The sequence below is a fragment of the Delphinapterus leucas genome, chromosome 12, assembly GCF_059928025.1.
Source record: "Delphinapterus leucas isolate spDelLeu-1000000601 "Yukka" chromosome 12, BTC_Dleu_Yukka2, whole genome shotgun sequence".
Taxonomy (NCBI): domain Eukaryota; kingdom Metazoa; phylum Chordata; class Mammalia; order Artiodactyla; family Monodontidae; genus Delphinapterus; species Delphinapterus leucas.
In genome coordinates this window covers 30,176,171-30,192,400 of record NC_143140.1, presented here as the reverse complement: position 1 = coordinate 30,192,400, position 16,230 = coordinate 30,176,171, and the positions used below count along the sequence as shown (strand labels likewise).

Here is a 16,230-nt window from a genome sequence, read left to right as displayed (position 1 = left end):
AGCAACTGGTATGAAAGGAGCAGGAGAGTTGAACTCTGCAGTCAGAAGGCTTGAGTTGAAGCCCTGGCTAACCAGACACGTGACTTTGGGAAGATCCCTTCACCTTTCTGAGCTTTCTGGGCTTCACCTCATTTGGCTTCGTTGTCTGTAAAATGGATGAGGACTGAGTCAGGGAAACAGAAACCATGACAGGTGTTTCAAATAGAGGGGGTGTAAGACAGCGAATTGGTTACACAGGTGCTGGGAAACTGAAAGCACAGAAGTGGAAGGAGACTTAACCCAGTGATTAATGATGGACAGAAGCAGCTCTCACTCCCCGGGCTGGAGCAATAAAAGGGACCTCTGAGCATGCAGGAGGGGCTGCACCTGGGGAGAAGACCACCACTTCCAGACACCCCACCAGGGAAGGACAGAGAAAGAGAACAAGAAATGGGAACCACAGCTTCCTTCCTCCTACCTCTGATCTCCCACCAGTGCCCCCTACTGGCAGAGTAAATCACCTGACAAAGGAGCCTGGGAAACAAAGTTTAAAAACTCCCAGCCTCGGGGCTTCCCTGGTGGCACAGTGGTTGAGAGTCTGCCTGCCAATGCAGGGGACACGGGTTCGTGCCCCGGTCCGGGAAGATCCCACATGCCGCGGAGCGGCTGGGCCCGTGAGCCATGGCCACTGAGCCTGTGCGTCCGGAGCCTGTGCTCCACAACGGGAGAGGCCACAACAGTGAGAGGCCCGCGTACCGCAAAAAAAAAACCAAAACAAAACAAACAAACAAAAAAACCACTCCCAGCCTCAGGGGCTTCCCTGGTGGTCCAGTGGGTAAGACTCTGAGCTCCCAGTTCGGGGGACCTGGGTTCGATCCCTGGTCAGGGAACTAGATCCTGCATGCATGCCACAACTAAGAAGTCTGCGTGCTACAACTAAAAGATCCTGCATGCCACGATGAAGATCCCACATGCTGCAACTAAGGCCTGGCATAGCCTAAATAAATATTTTTTTTAATTTAATAAATAAAAAAATACAAACTCCCAGCTTCAGCATTAGAAAGGGGAACATTAGGAGAGTGGGTATGACATATAGGAGAGTTGCTGAGAAAGTAAATCCTAGGGGTTCTTATCCCAAGGGGAATTTTTTTCTTTTTACTGTATCTATATGAGAAGATGGATGTTAGCTGAACCTGTTGTGGTAATCATATGTAAATCAAACCATCATGCTGTACACCTTAAACGTATACAGGGATGTATGTCAATTATTTCTCAATAGAAGTGGGGAGAGAACAAAAGAAGAGTGGGGCATGAGGCTAAGAGACAAAACTGTCCTGTTACATTTGTATTAAACTAGTGCTACTTTAGTTCATAGATAGGCAGAGAAGGATATATAGATAGATTTGGTTCTGATCTAAACAGTTTTGGCATAATTTTTTGTTGAAGTTTTTTAGTTAAAAAAGTTTGTATTAGTTCATGATTTAGGAAAACTACCAGATGTATGTTTCTGCAAACCCTTGTGACAGAAGAAATCATAGTGGCAACCTGGATTATTGTAGGACCCTTCCTCAAGAGTTCCTGGATCTGTGAACTGACTCAAGTGTGGGGTGATGACTCTATTACAGAGACTCAAGCAGGGCTTTGTCCACTTAACCTACATGATTTTCTTCTTTTTTCACCAACCAAAAAGTACCTTCGTGGCCTGACTATGTATTTCAGTCCAAGATACTCATGATCTTGCCAGTCACCGCTGACCTACACTGCTGATCCCAGTAGCTGTGCCAGCTAGCCTGTGGAGTTTCACTCAATTGGAGTTCACTGGCTCTACCCTAGGATGCCATCACCCCACTGAGATCAGGGAGCAGAGCCCATTTCAACTGCAGGGCATAGGTAGCAAATGTGTGTTGACAAGGCCAGATTCAAGGGCTTACGACCTATGCAATTGCCTAGGGTCCCCTGCTCAGAAGGACCCTGTCATCATCTTCAAGTTCTGAATCTCCAAACAAGAGGACCACCTTTCCACTTTACACTGGATCCTGCAAATCATGTAGCCAGTCCTGGTGCTGGGAGTTGTGGTTAGAGGCCCAGGAAGGGCCTCACTGAGAAAGTAGCATTTGAGGAAGAGCCTGAAGGAGATGAGGGAGTGAGCCAGGCCCTTCTTTGACTTATTCTAATGAACTTCAACTCAGCCTTCAATACTTGGGGCAAAGGTCACCACTTCTAGGAAGGCTACGCTGACACTCAGGAGTTACTACCCCCAGCTTGGTCCTGCCTTAGCACCCTGCAAATACCTGTTACATACTTCGATTACATTGTAGACCTTTGTGTTGAACATCTGTCTCTCTGGTCACCCTCTTAGTTCCTTGGAGAAGGAGACTATATATTATTCATTTTTGTAATAACAGCAATAATAATAGCTGTTACTCAATGCTAGAAGCTATTCCATAGGTTTTACTACAAGGCAGGCACTGTTGGTCTTACAGTTGGAGAAACTGAAGCACAGAAAGATTAACGTAAGAAGCCCAAGTTACCCAGCTGGTACATCATAGAGCTGGAATTGGAATCCAAGAAAGCTGGTGCCCTCAGATGTCACACAGTGCACCGTCAGTGCCCAGAACATGGTTGGTGAATGAATGAGTGAATGAATGAGTAAACAAAAAATAGTAATGACTGAATGATCACATAGAGAATCTCAGGGACAGATTTACAAAAAAGAGAGGAACTTTGTATTGTGGCTGCAAACCCAAATTCAAGCCTGCACAGGGGAGAAAAGACACTTAAGTTCATGCTTTTAAGCCACATTCACTAACACAAATTTTTTTAAAACCCACTGCATGAAATTATATACTTGTACATATAATCAACTTGCTTTAGTTTTTGTATTGTTACTTTAGGAATGGAAACAAGTTGCTTGGTCTGGCTCTATCATTGACTAAAACTAGTACCAAAATAACCAGGAGCTTTGTTGAAATAGGTGAGGTTAATTTAACAAATACATCCCGAATATAGTACGCTTATAGAGCATGCTGCTTTGGGGAGAAACAAGTGATAATATGGATATTAATTATAGAAAATTAAGATTGGAAGCGATGCCTCATCGCTAAGTCAGTCTTCAGCCTGCAGAATGGGATGCAGTGCACTGTGGAGGTGGAAGGGAGGAGTGAGTTGTCACTGGTGCTGTTTTCTTTATTTGACAAGCGCCTTGCTGTGCAAATACGACCCAAGTCAGTGTTTTCAAAAACCCATCGGCATAGCTTTGTTACCTCCTCTCGCCTGCTCCAGCAGTGTAGGAGAGATCCAGCTCCATTAGGACGTGATGTTGCTAAAAGTAAAAGATTCCGTGTTTTGTAAGGCTGTGATTATGGGACCTTGAGCAGCGTGCCACCCCTCTCCTGGGGCGCAGTCCCCAGATCTCCTGACCCATCACATCAGGCTCGGGTAGATGGGCTCAGTGCTGCAGCCATGAATATACACTGCCAGAACCAGCAGAGAAGACCTTCATCACATGGCTTGAGTAGAAAATGCTGTTCCAAGTCTTATAACAATTCCCAAACCCTGTTTTCAATTTATGCCTGAAGCCCAGATGCCTGACCCCTGTAATAATCCAGAGTGGCAAAACTGGTAGAAGTTTCCTTTCACAAGCTCTGTCCAGCAGCACACGGACCACGTCCTGAGGGAATGAGCTCCCCGGCTCTGCAAACAGCACCCAAGCGTGCCCTCTGCCAGCTGCATTTTCATCATTTCATCTTCCTTTCTTCCACAGCAGAGAGATGATACATCAGAACCCAAGGGAACAAAGGGTGGAGGGTCATAGTTTCAGTGGGTCAGATTTTCAACCCATGAGTGGCATGTGGACTCACACCACAGTGCACGAGTCTGGTAGTCTGACCTTGTTTCTTTCAGGCCCTAAACCCAAAGGCCAGAGCCACTCGCCTTGTGTGTGCCAACTGCTGGATGAGGTCACCGCCTCCTTGGGAGCAACCAGAGAGCGAGGCGGGATTGCTTCCTGACCTCTCACGGGTCTTAGTCCCCCAGGGCACCCTCCATTCTGCCCAGTACATGAGCCAGTCTCATCTGTAGCACAATGTATATTGCACATTATGGAACCATAATGTGATGAAAAAAACACTCTCCAGAATGATTCAACCAAAAGATTCCATTCAAAATGCAAGACTGTTATCCCAGGTGCCCCTAATACTGTATTTTGCATTTGTTTATCATTCCTTTAGGCCATTCCTGACCGGTGATTTTTAGCCTAGGTATGTCTGCTTCCCTGAGAGCAGTGGAACACAGCTCCATTAATACCAGTGAGCTGGGACTGGCTTGCTATTTCTCATCACTTCATTCCACTGTAACCTGATGATCATTACCTTTTTTTTTTTAATTTTTTTTTTATTTTTGCTGTGTTGGGTCTTCGTTTCTGTGCAAGGGCTTTCTCTAGTTGTGGCAAGCGGGGGCCACTCTTCATCGCCGTGCGTGGGCCTCTCACTATAGCGGCCTCTCTTGCTGCAGAGCACAGACTCCAGACGCGCAGGCTCAGTAGTTGTGGCTCACGGGCCTAGTTGCTCCGTGGCATGTGGGATCCTCCCAGACCAGGGCTCGAACCCGTGTCCCCTGCATCGGCAGGCAGATTCTCAACCACTGCACCACCAGGGAAGCCCCGATCATTACCTTCTTAAATAACATTGTTATGGGTCATTAGTTTTGTGGGTGATTCTCCATCTCCTACCCCCTCTTATTTTTCCCATTATCAGAGCCTTACTTGTTACAAACAGAAAGTAAATAACCATGCAGGCTTGTGGACCCAGTTTCATAAACATGCAGGTTCACGCCGGTACCTGGATATTTGCTTTCTGAGTACGTGAGCTTAAATGATTCCTCAAAATGGAAAGACAGTGCAAGCTACTCAAGATGGAGGCTAAACCAATATTTAGAAAGCCACTGCCTATTTTAACACTGGCCTGCATGTGTGATGGGCACCCACTTTCTGTTTTGTGTATTTGGAGCTATTGCAACTGGGCTGAAATGCACCAGAGATGGGTTCCTGGAAGGGACAGTAGTGGCAGTTCAGAAGGTACCCATTGTATCAAAGCAAACCTTGACCCCGATCGGACCCAGTCGGGGGCAATTCAGTACACTCCAGGTGTCCTGCTTACAAGTCCCTGCTTCAAGGGATCCCACAGACTTCAGCAGTCTCCTCTTCTCCTGAACTGGTCAGGATTTCTTAGTTGACAACTGATCGTGTCATCTTGCCTTTCCATTGTTGATTTACGTGGTTCCTGAAAATTAACTTATTGTTCTTATCTCCTCTTCAAAGCTAAATTGTAGGTTTCTTGAGCACCAGGCTGAGTCTTGTACTTAACCATTTTCCATAGCACTTAGGTTGAAATCCCAACTCTCTACTTACTAGCTCTAGGACCTTGGATGCACTCCTTCACCTCCTTGCTTCTCAGTTTCCTTGTCTACAAAATAGCGGCGATCGTGCCTGCCTTCCAGTGCGTTAGGAGAACCAGCTAGCACGGTGCTGGGCGCTAGCAGGAGCTTGGTGAATAGTAACTGACTCTCTAGACAAAGCCCTGCGCGCAGAAGCTGAGCAAAATTTAGCAGAATTAAATATGATGAAGCATGGTTTAAACTCGCAGGAGGGAAGAGCTAATTATGGACTCTTGAAATTCCATGGTGAGGACACCGTTTTCTCTGACCTGGGATTGAATGACATTTTACGACCCTGTTTTTATTCATGACTTGTTCATGACCATGTGACGATCATTTCAAGCTCATCATGTCTCCTGAGCCCCCAAAGGATCAATGAACTGATTTGGGATGTGGGGACTGTGCTTATTGGCATCCTTGGACCCACTCATACATTTAAGTATTAGCTTGGCCCTGAGTGGAGAAGCTTTCTGCAGCTCCTTGCTGCCATGAGGCAAGTGGTGATGCCCAGGACTGCTCTAGTGATCCTCAAGAGTGTCCCTTAGCTTCTTTAGCAATTTTCTTTAAAAGCAGCCATAGCGGGGGATAGTGGTGCAGCTTACTGAGACCGCATCAAAATAAAAAAGAAATGGGGATGAGAGTATGAGGAGGACTGTATAAAAAAAAAAACATAAATAGCATCAAGATGAGTTTCCCCGATTTCCCGTATAATGAGTGCATCTGCCAAAACTCAAGATGTGGGGCTTCCCTGGTGGCGCAGTGGTTGAGAGTCCGCCTGCCGATGCGGGGGACGCGGGTTCGTGCCCCGGTCCGGGAAGATCCCACATGCCGCGGAGCGGCTGGGCCCGTGAGCCATGGCCGCTGAGCCTGCGCGTCCGGAGCCTGTGCTCCTCAACGGGAGAGGCCACAACAGTGAGAGGCCCGCGTACCGCAAAAAAACAAAAAAACAACAACAAAAACTCAAGATGTGTATTATCCACTCTACAATTGGCAGATTGCCTAGGAGCGGAGCAGAAGATGCTTACTGATGGAGGGGTCAGCCCTGCCTTGATTCTGCCATTTTCTCTTTGTGGTGGAGCCATGCTACAATGAAGAAATGGGTCCTGTGACATTGTCATCAACCTTCTTTGGTTACTTATCGACATGCACTTCCTTACCTTACACTCCCTTTTATAGGTTCCTGGGAGAAAAGTACATTAAAAAGACAGTTGCTGAATCTATTGCCATGTCAGCTTAGGTAGAACGAAAGTGTAGGTCAGGTGAACTCCCTTTCAATATAGGTGCTAGGGGACGTGACAAATAGGCACCCCTGCCTGCCATTGATTAATTGGTGTAGTTTGTTGGTTTGCACAGTGCCTTGCTCCAAAAGTAATCTGAGACAGCACTCACCGAGCAGAGTGTGTTGTCACCTTCTGGACACTACAGTTGTATGTCAGGGACACAGTTAGACTTCAGACATATTCAGTAATATACAAGCTTTTATCAGATGTTTAGAGACCCTCCTTAGGTGCAGGGTTACAAAGAGAAGTGAAACAATCCCTCATCTGAAGAAGCTTTGCTGTCTACTGGCAGAAACTGACACAATTAAGTACAATAAAAGGGATGGCAATGATTGCCCTTGTAGAACTACAATGTGGGGTCTTGCAGTCATGGGTTTTTGTTGTGGTTTTTCTTTTTTAAACCAAACATCTCAGGACTCAGTATCTGATGGAGAATTTTTTTTTTGAATTGTATTTAAAGTACTTCAAAGATATTAACAATTAAAATTCCATTCAGCTATGTATCTAAGAAATTTCCCTTACTAGGCATTCCCTTAGAATGCAGTGATATAAAATGAGCACTGCCCTTGGGGAAGGCATATGGGGGCTGAGAGGATGGTGTCATTCGCTCTCTAAGCAGTTTGCAGAGGGCTCCCAGAAGAGTTGATGTCTGCGCTGAATCTTGAACAGCAGATATAGGTCCTCACAAGAGTTTGGGCTCTGCGTGCTGTCCTGAATTCCATCCACGTGGCAGTCAGCTCCAAAGCCTGCGGGTTCGTCTCGCTCTGCACTTATTCCCCTAGCAGATATTTTTTAGTCACTGCTACTGTAGCTTCCAGCAAGGACCCCATGACCTCTGCTTTCATTTGTTTTGTACACATGATTCATGGACCTGCCTCCCCTCCCTTCCTTATAGGGTCAGCAGTGCTTGCAAGAACGTAGAGGATGCGTGGGTTTTGTGTATAGGGTAAGGAAGCCTGCCCTGAACACCGGCAAGTTTAATCCATTTTCATTCGAAAGAACAACTGGCCTTGGGCAACATATTTCTAATGGTCTAAGTCATTCAGCGTGTGTGTGCGTGCAGGCATGCGCGTGTACACAAGCTGTGCATAAATAGCACGTTTCCAGTCTGCGGAAAATGTGTAATGGACAAGCGGCACATGACAGTAGGCTCAGCCCCTGAAGATTTACCAGGAAAGAAGACAGCTGCGTGGCAAAGCTGCTGCTTATAATTAGGGAAGGAGTTGCCCATGTCCTGTGCCGTTCAACAACTTCAGCCATTTAAATGACAGCCGGCTTGTTTAGCTCTAACCACCCTCCACCCTTTTTAGGGGCCAGGAGTTAATTTCTTTTTGAGAACGCTGCTTTGGACTGTCATCTCTAGTATCATTGTAAGATGGGATATGACGTGATGACCGGAACATCTCAACTAGCAACCATGATGAATGAGCAAAAAACAGGAGTTGCTTTCAACGTCTCTTTTTAACTTTGTGAGGGAAAAACTATTTTCAAAACCCCGTGGACTTTCCGGTTTCTAACAGGGCCATATTGCTAGTTCTGCAGTTGACGAGAAAACTATAATGCTTTCTTTGGCTCGAGTGAGCTGTGAGAAGTATCACAGCACTCCTGACGTACAGTGGCTCTCAACAGGACGGATGGGGAGGGAAATTAATAGGCTTCCCATTGTTACCGTGCATTTTTGCCAGGATATTTCATTAGTGTAAACACTGAACCCACTGTCATCTTGTTTAGCCACTTGACCCTGATGATTTTCAATTCTGTGTGTCGTGATGAGTAGAGCACTGGCATGCACGAGACAGGCCCTAATTACTGGAAGCAGAATCACTGCTGACCCAGGACGAGATTAATTGCTCCTTTGCAGTCTTTATCCTGGGACATTAGCGCTGTCTGGTTATCTTGCTTCAGCTGAGGGATTCGGGACAATAGCAGTGCTGATGGTAACGGTCGGCAATTCCCCTGTTTGTTTTGCAGGTCACGGCCAGGGGGTTTGGGCCGCTGTTGCAGTTCGCCTACACCGCCAAGCTGTTACTCAGCAGAGAAAACATCCGCGAGGTCATCCGCTGTGCCGAGTTCCTGCGCATGCACAACCTGGAGGACTCCTGCTTCAGCTTCCTGCAGACCCAGCTCCTGAACAGCGAGGATGGCCTGTTTGTGTGCCGAAAGGACGGTGCGTGCCAGCGCCCGCACGAGGACCGCGAGAACAGCGCCGGAGAGGAAGAGGAGGAGGAGACGATGGATTCGGATACGGCCAAGATGGCTTGTCCCAGGGACCAGATGCTTCCAGACCCCATCAGCCTTGAGGCCACTGCCATCCCAGTAGCAGAGAAGGAAGAAGTTTTGCTGCCGGAGTCCGACGTGCCCGCGGACACCAAGGAGAGCGCGGCAAAGGACGCATTAACGCAGTACCCCAGATACAAGAAATACCAGCTTGCATGTACCAAGAATGTCTATAACGCATCATCACACAGTACCTCAGGTTTTGCAAGCACATTCGGTGAAGAGAACTCTGGCAACAGCCTCAAGCCGGGGCTTGCCATGGGGCAGATTAAAAGCGAGCCGCCCAGCGAAGAGAACGAAGAAGAGAGCATCACGCTCTGCCTGTCTGGAGATGAGCCTGACGTCAGAGACAGAGCCGGGGACGTGGAAATGGACCGGAAACAGCCCCGCCCCGCCCCCGCGCCCGCCCCCGCCCCCCCTGCCGGGGCCGCCTGCCTGGAGAGGTCCAGGGGCGCGTCCTCCCCCTCCTGCTTAAGGTCTCTGTTCAGCCTAACAAAAAGTGTGGAGTTGTCCGGCCTGCCCGGTACCTCTCAGCAGCACTTTGCCAGGAGTTCCGCGTGCCCTTTTGACAAGGGGATCACTCAGGGTGACCTTAAAAGTGACTACGCCCCTTTCCCGGGGAATTACGGACAGCCCCACATGGGCCAGAAGGACGCGTCCAGCTTCACAGTGGGGTCGCCCCTCAAGGGGCCTGGGTTGGAGGCGCTCTGTAAACAGGAAGGAGAGCTGGACCGGAGAAGTGTGATCTTCTCCTCCAGCGCTTGTGACCAAGTGAGCACCGCGGCGCACTCGTACTCTGGGGTAAGCGGTTTGGACAAAGACCTCTCCGAGCCGGTGCCAAAGGGCCTGTGGGTGGGCACTGGCCAGTCCCTCCCCAGCTCACAGGCCTACCCTCACGGTGGGCTGATGGCTGAACACTTGCCAGGAAGGATGCGGCCCAACACCAGCTGCCCGGTGCCAATCAAAGTCTGCCCTCGCTCGCCCCCGTTGGAGGCCAGGACTCGGACTTCGAGTTCGTGTTCCTCCTACTCGTACGCCGAGGACGGGAGCGGGGGCTCGCCCTGCAGCCTGCCTCTCTGCGAGTTCTCCTCCTCGCCCTGTTCCCAGGGAGCCAGATTCCTGGCCACAGAACATCAGGAACCAGGCCTGATGGGAGATGGAATGTACAACCAAGTCCGACCCCAGATTAAATGTGAGCAGTCTTACGGCACCAACTCCAGCGACGAATCCGGATCGTTCTCGGAAGCAGACAGTGAGTCGTGTCCTGTGCAGGACAGGGGCCAGGAGGTAGGGAACCCGACTAAATTCAAGCATGTGATCCACCCTCAGTCCTTTATCTGGACTCTCCCTGCCCCCCACCACTGCCAGATTGTTCTTGTTTGTCAAGAGTAAAGGTTACAGTAAAGGGACTGTCTCCCTCATCCGCTGAGGCAGGAGGCTTCCAGGCGATTCCAAATTAACCACTTTGTCCTAGAAAGCACTTGAAATTTGATCGAGATTTCAGTACTCAACAAGCAGAGGCAAAGTGCTTAGTGAAAACAGTCAGTCTAATGCCTGAAAGCGTGTGCAGGCGCTTCCGATCCCCGCCCCCCTCCCCTTCCCGTCCGTCTGCTTTGAAAGGATGCCATACCCCTCACCCTCATCCTTGCCCCTGGCCTCTTCAATGTGAAGGAAAATATAGAATCGCTTTCAAAACTGACTGGTTGAAACTAGAGAGATCCACACTAAACAGGTGCTTTCCCAGCACCTTTAAGTTTCCTTGTCAGATGGGACTCTGGAGCCATCCCTTGTCCATTCATTTCAATGCAGGTGATGGACAGCCCATCATCTGTCCCAGTCCCAGTGTCACTGAAGAAGCACCCTTGTCAGTCACTCATAACTGTATAATGTGTCATTTCCCAAGCTCCCCACAAATGGTGAGAGTCATTTTTAGGAACAGTGGGGTTGAGTAGCGGTTTCTGTCCACCCTGAAAGCAAAGTACTTTCTAGATGAAAATTCCCAAAGGCTCCATCTACGTCTTCCCAATGCTGGGAGAGGAAGCAGGAGCAACGCCAGCCACATCGTGAGGAAGACTCACGTGGCCAAGGAGAGAAAGAATAGACGCCCTCAGATGTCCCCCCTTCCCCTGTAACATGAGAGGCCCCCGGAAAGATCTGAGGGTGTCTGTGTCATGATCTGGCATAGTCTTGCTGATCGACAAGGAACCAACCTGAGACTGCCACCTGTGTCTCAGACCTGCCTCCGGAGCAGGACAGAGCGAGCCCGGTGAGAAGTCCCTCCCGAGGGCTGCTTCTCCGAAAAACACAGGAGGAAATGAAGCGTGGCCCTCATCGTGCCAGTGCCCTCCACCCGCGTCTGCACTCTCTGGTTATTAGCCTCTAGTGAAGCAGGGATGTTAACCCAACCAGACAGCAGAAATGCCACCCAGGGTGAGGTGGGTTTTCACAGAGCCACGTGCGGTTTATTCAGCCTCTGCGAGGTTGGCGAGAAGCACATGAAGATTTTAGCTCGGGCATGTTTTGAAAATAGATTCCAAAACTTCCTGTGCCAACTACAGAAGTGCCCTGTGGTCACTTCCTCGTTTTCTGGCTAGCCCGGTCCCTGCTCTTCTGTTACTGCCTGGCAAAGATGGAAAAAGAAACATACTGAAAGGATTTAATTTAGCTAAAAGTCATTAAAAAGGAAATTTGAATGGGAAACTATTGCTATTTGAATACACTGTATCCCCTCAGGTTTGGGATGGAGGGTTGGGCTCAGTGCCCCGAGCCAGACTCACATCTGTGTCGTCACATCTGTGTCCTTGACCTGAGAGGATTGAGGTTTCGTGAGAACAGTGAAAGGCTGTGCGTTCTCTTTCCTCACTCATTTCTTTCTGTCTGATCACAACATTTAGGAGGTTTTCTTTTTTCCCTGAAATTACTCATAGGCACCCCTGATGCAGAAGCCCAGTCGCTGGGTCCATCGGCATAACGATTTCCCTTGCCAAGGATGTCTCCAGAAAAGGACAAATGCCTTTGAGTCTTTGTTTTCTTTATATCTCTCCCTTAAGAGGAGCCTCACCATTAACTAAAGGGAGTGTGCGTTTATGACATTTGCATATGTTTAAGGACCTGTCAGTTTCAGATAAATCTCCTTTTGTCTCTCTAATGTCCCCAAAGAGAACTTAAAGTCACTTCTTGGAACTAAATGCTGCCAACAAGAGTACATGTGTCTTTCCTGTGTTTGGGCCTTATCACTTGTCTACCTTAGACCTTTTCAGTTTTAAATGAATCGATGAAAAGGAAAAATCGGGGCTTTCTTGGCGGTCCAGTGCAGGGGGCTCAGGTTCGATCCCTGGTTGGGGTGGGCGGGGAGGGAAAAAAAAGAACAGGAAGAACCATTCAACCTATAAAATAGTCATGAACAGGACTAGTCTCCCCTCAAAAAATACCGCTGTTTTCAAAAATATTTTTATTTTCACTTTTAAAAAATAGATCTGTTCTTTGCATTTCTAAACAGTCTCGAAAGAAGAGACATTTTCCAAATTTCTGTGTCATTTCGGGAATCACATTTAGCCCCTCTTGGTAGTACATTTTGGGTAGGATTGTTATAGTGAAGCTAAGATTTTTTCCCAACTTGACCTTTTAGTTTTCCTAAAGTAGAGATTAGGTTTTGCAAGAACTGTCTCAGGGACTTAGCATGACTGTTCCTCTTTGAGTTAATACTTTGCTTTGGGGAGTTTCTTTGACCCAGTGGAAGTGTGGTCTCCAGTAATAACACTGAAGGCAAACCCTTCACAAAGTGAATCATAACTGATCCAGAAGCCAACATCTCCTGGGCTGATTCTTCCCCGATCTGCTCTTGTGTAAGGTTCCAGGTGACTTCTCTTCCAAGTGAACCCCAAAGAGATGCCAGAGCCAGAAACCAAAAAAAGGAGTTTCCAGGGGACTTCCCTGGCGGTCCAGTGGTTAAGATTCTGCGCTTCCACTGCAGGGGGCTTGGGTTCGATCCCTGGTCAGGGAACTAAGATCCCGCATGCCGTGCGGCATGGCCAAAAAATAAATAAAATTCAAAAAAGAAGAGTTTCCACCTCCAGCCAGCCACCTGTTCAGTACTTCAGACTGATGGGTCCTGCCTTCCTCCCAGTCTCTCTTCCTCTGTAAAGACCCAAAATGTTAGATCAAAAGAAAAGTGTTAACCTACCTTATATTCTGATTTCTAGTTACACCCTCTTAACTCTCCTATCTCGCCAGCATTGACTTCTCATCCTAACTATTCCCCAGCTTTGAGGAAAGTTTAAATAAGCACAATATTGTCCTTTATCAACAATCAGCTTTTTTAAGTTCCTTTTTAAAAATAATCAATCACAGCATACCCAGCCCCTAACATACCAAATTTAGCAGGCTTTCTCTGTGCCTACAGCAATCTACAAACACACATTTGCATCTCCAGGGGTTTGGGTTTTATTTTAATACCAGTTGCCATGTAATTACTAAGCAACTTGCTTTTTGCACATAGCTGTCTACTGTGTACGTGCCTCTAGGTCAATTGTGTAAGGGTTGACACATGCTTCTTTAATATCCCTGGTTCCCATAAATCACAATTGACTCATAAATCACCTATCAACAGATATTCCGGTTTCCAGTTTTTTCCCTCTTACAAACATTGGTGCAATAAACATTCTTGTGAACATGTTTAGTGGTGGTGCTTTTATTTTTGTGGGTTAGAGTCCCATAAATGGGTTAAAGGTTATACTCATTTGTTAAATACTACCTACCTACTTTCCCAAAAGGTTGTAGCAATTCACATATCCTTCAGCAACTTGTGAGTGTCCATTGCCCCCTGTTCTTGCCAGTAGGAATGGTCACCAGTCCTTCTGGTTTTTGCCAATCTGATGGGCAAAACATGACTTCTCGTGAAGTTGATAACTTTCTTGTGTGTATTCGCCATTTTGTATTTCCTTTCCTGGACTTGCCATCTGTCCACTTTTTGGGTATGTTGTTTGACTTTAGTCAATTTACAGGATCCTTAATCCTTAATATAGGAATATTAATCCTTTCTTATATTAATCCTATATCTTCTCCTTGTCTACTTTTTATAGTGTCTTTTTCCATTTAAAAAAAATTTAAGTTTTATGTAATCAAATTATCAATCTTTTTCTTTATGACTTCTGGGTTTGCTGTTTTACTTAAAAAGTCAACTTGGGAATTTTTATTTATTTATTTATTTTTGGCTGCACAGCACGGCATGCGGGATCTTAGTTGCCCAACCAGGGATCAAACCCGTGCCCTCTGCAGTGGAAGCATGAAGTCCTAACCACTAGACCACCAGGGAAGTCCCCAACTTGGGAATTTTTTTCTTCCAATGATGAAAAAATGGACAGGTCATATTAAGTGAAAAAGGTAACATAAACAGTATATATAACAAGGTCCCAGTTTACTTTATAAAGAAACATAAATAATATAGTATAGAGAATAAGATAAAATGGGAGGCAAAGTTGGCAAGAGGGAATACAGGGAAAGGTTAATTTCTATGTATTTCTGTAATGTTTGAATTCTGTATTCAAACAGATTCTTTACTCTGTATTCTTTATTCTCACACAGATTCTTAATTGAGATATAATTCATATACCATAAAATTCACTCTGTTAAAATGAACAGTTCAGTGGTTTTCAGTGATTCACAAAGTTGTATGACCATCACCAGTGTCTAATCCCAGAATATTTTCATAACCCCCCCAAAAAACATAATATCCAGCAGCAATCACTTCTCATTGCCCTCTTCCCTTACCCCATGACGTTACTAAACCATCTTCTGTCTCTATAGATTGCCTAGTCTAGACATTTCATTTCAAAGGAATCTTACAGTATGTGGCCATTTGTGTGTGGCTTCTTTCATTTAGCATGTTTTCAAGGTTCCTCCTTGCCCTTGATGTACCCACCAGGTACATTATCATGTATCAGTTCTTCACTCCTTTTTATTGCTGAGTAATATTCCACTGTGTAGATATACCAGTTTTGTTGATCCGTTCATCAGTTGAGGGACATTTAGGTTATTTCCACTTTGGGGCCATTATCAATTATCTGCTATGAGCATTTGTGTACAAGTTTCTTGTAGACATGTGTTTCAGTTCTCTTCGTTATATACCAAGGAGTGGAATTGCTAAATCCTATGATAACTCTATGTTTAGCATTGTGAGGAACTACTAGACTGTTTTCCAAGGTAACTGAACTATTTTACATTCCTACCAGCAATGTATGAGGGATCCAATTTCTCTGCATCCTCATCAACATTTGTTACTGTCCATCTTTTTTATTATAGCCATTCTAGTGGTGTAAAGTGATATCTCATTGTGCTTTACAGGTTCGTTTTTAAATTTTGAAAATTATAGAAGAGTCATGAGCATTTGCCAAGTAGTAAGCATCTTAGTGACATAGTTTTGTACCACAAGCATTAACTGTAGATTTTAATAAAGAAGCACTAGGAAGACAGTTTATTTGCATAGTCAAAAGCATTGATTAATTGGACATGCTTTATTTATTTATTTTTTTGGCTGTGTTGGGTCTTTGTTGCTGCACGTGGGCTTTCTCTAGTTGCGGTGAGCGGGGGCTACTCTTTTGTTGCAGTGCACGGGCTCAGTAGTTGTGGCGCATGGGCTTAGTTGCTCCGCGGCACGTGGTATCTTCCCAGGCCAGGGCTTGAACCCGTATTCCCTGCATTGGCAGGTGGATTCTTAACCACTGTGCCACCAGGGAAGTCCTGGACTTGCTTGATTAACATGCTTCATGTCAAGAGGGATGAAAGTGTATGAGGGTGATGTGCGTACGTATATGTTAGTTTTATGTGTCGGGGCAGGGAGAAATAGTGTCCAGAGCAAACACAGAAATGTTTCAGAAGAGCCGTGTCTGACTCTATGTCTTCCACCCAAATGTTGGCTTCCAGACATATGTTGGATGTAAAATGTTTACAGTCGTTTGTGTGGTTTGTTGAATCAGGCATCTTTTTACAAGTAACTGTAGTTGGTCTGCTTAATATTTAGAAAGAAAACCTTGCTGGGCAGCATAGAAGTCAGCCATATTTCTAATTAAAACAATGTTTTCACGTTGTCTAGAAAGGCTCTTAGCATCTGCAACTGCAAAGCACATCGTGTGACTGAAAGAAGAAACTACGTGACAAAGAAAGATAGGGCTGATAAACAGAAATACTAATACTCCACAACGACTACCAGTACTACTACTACTAATAATGTGACTTCCCTGGTGGTGCAGTGGATAGGACTCCA

The 16,230-nt window shown here is 46.2% G+C and overlaps 1 protein-coding gene across 3 annotated transcripts in view; it reads left to right on the top strand.

Annotated features, from left to right (window-relative positions):
- Positions 1-16,230, top strand: part of BACH2 (BACH transcriptional regulator 2) — a 360,814-nt gene that overhangs the window by 326,953 nt on the left and 17,631 nt on the right. For all 3 annotated transcript variants that reach the window (XM_022552705.3, XM_089921867.1, XM_022552713.3), the window contains one exon: positions 8,664-10,256. In XM_022552705.3, coding sequence (XP_022408413.1) covers positions 8,664-10,256 — 1,593 coding nt within the window. The remainder of the gene's footprint in view (positions 1-8,663; positions 10,257-16,230) is intronic.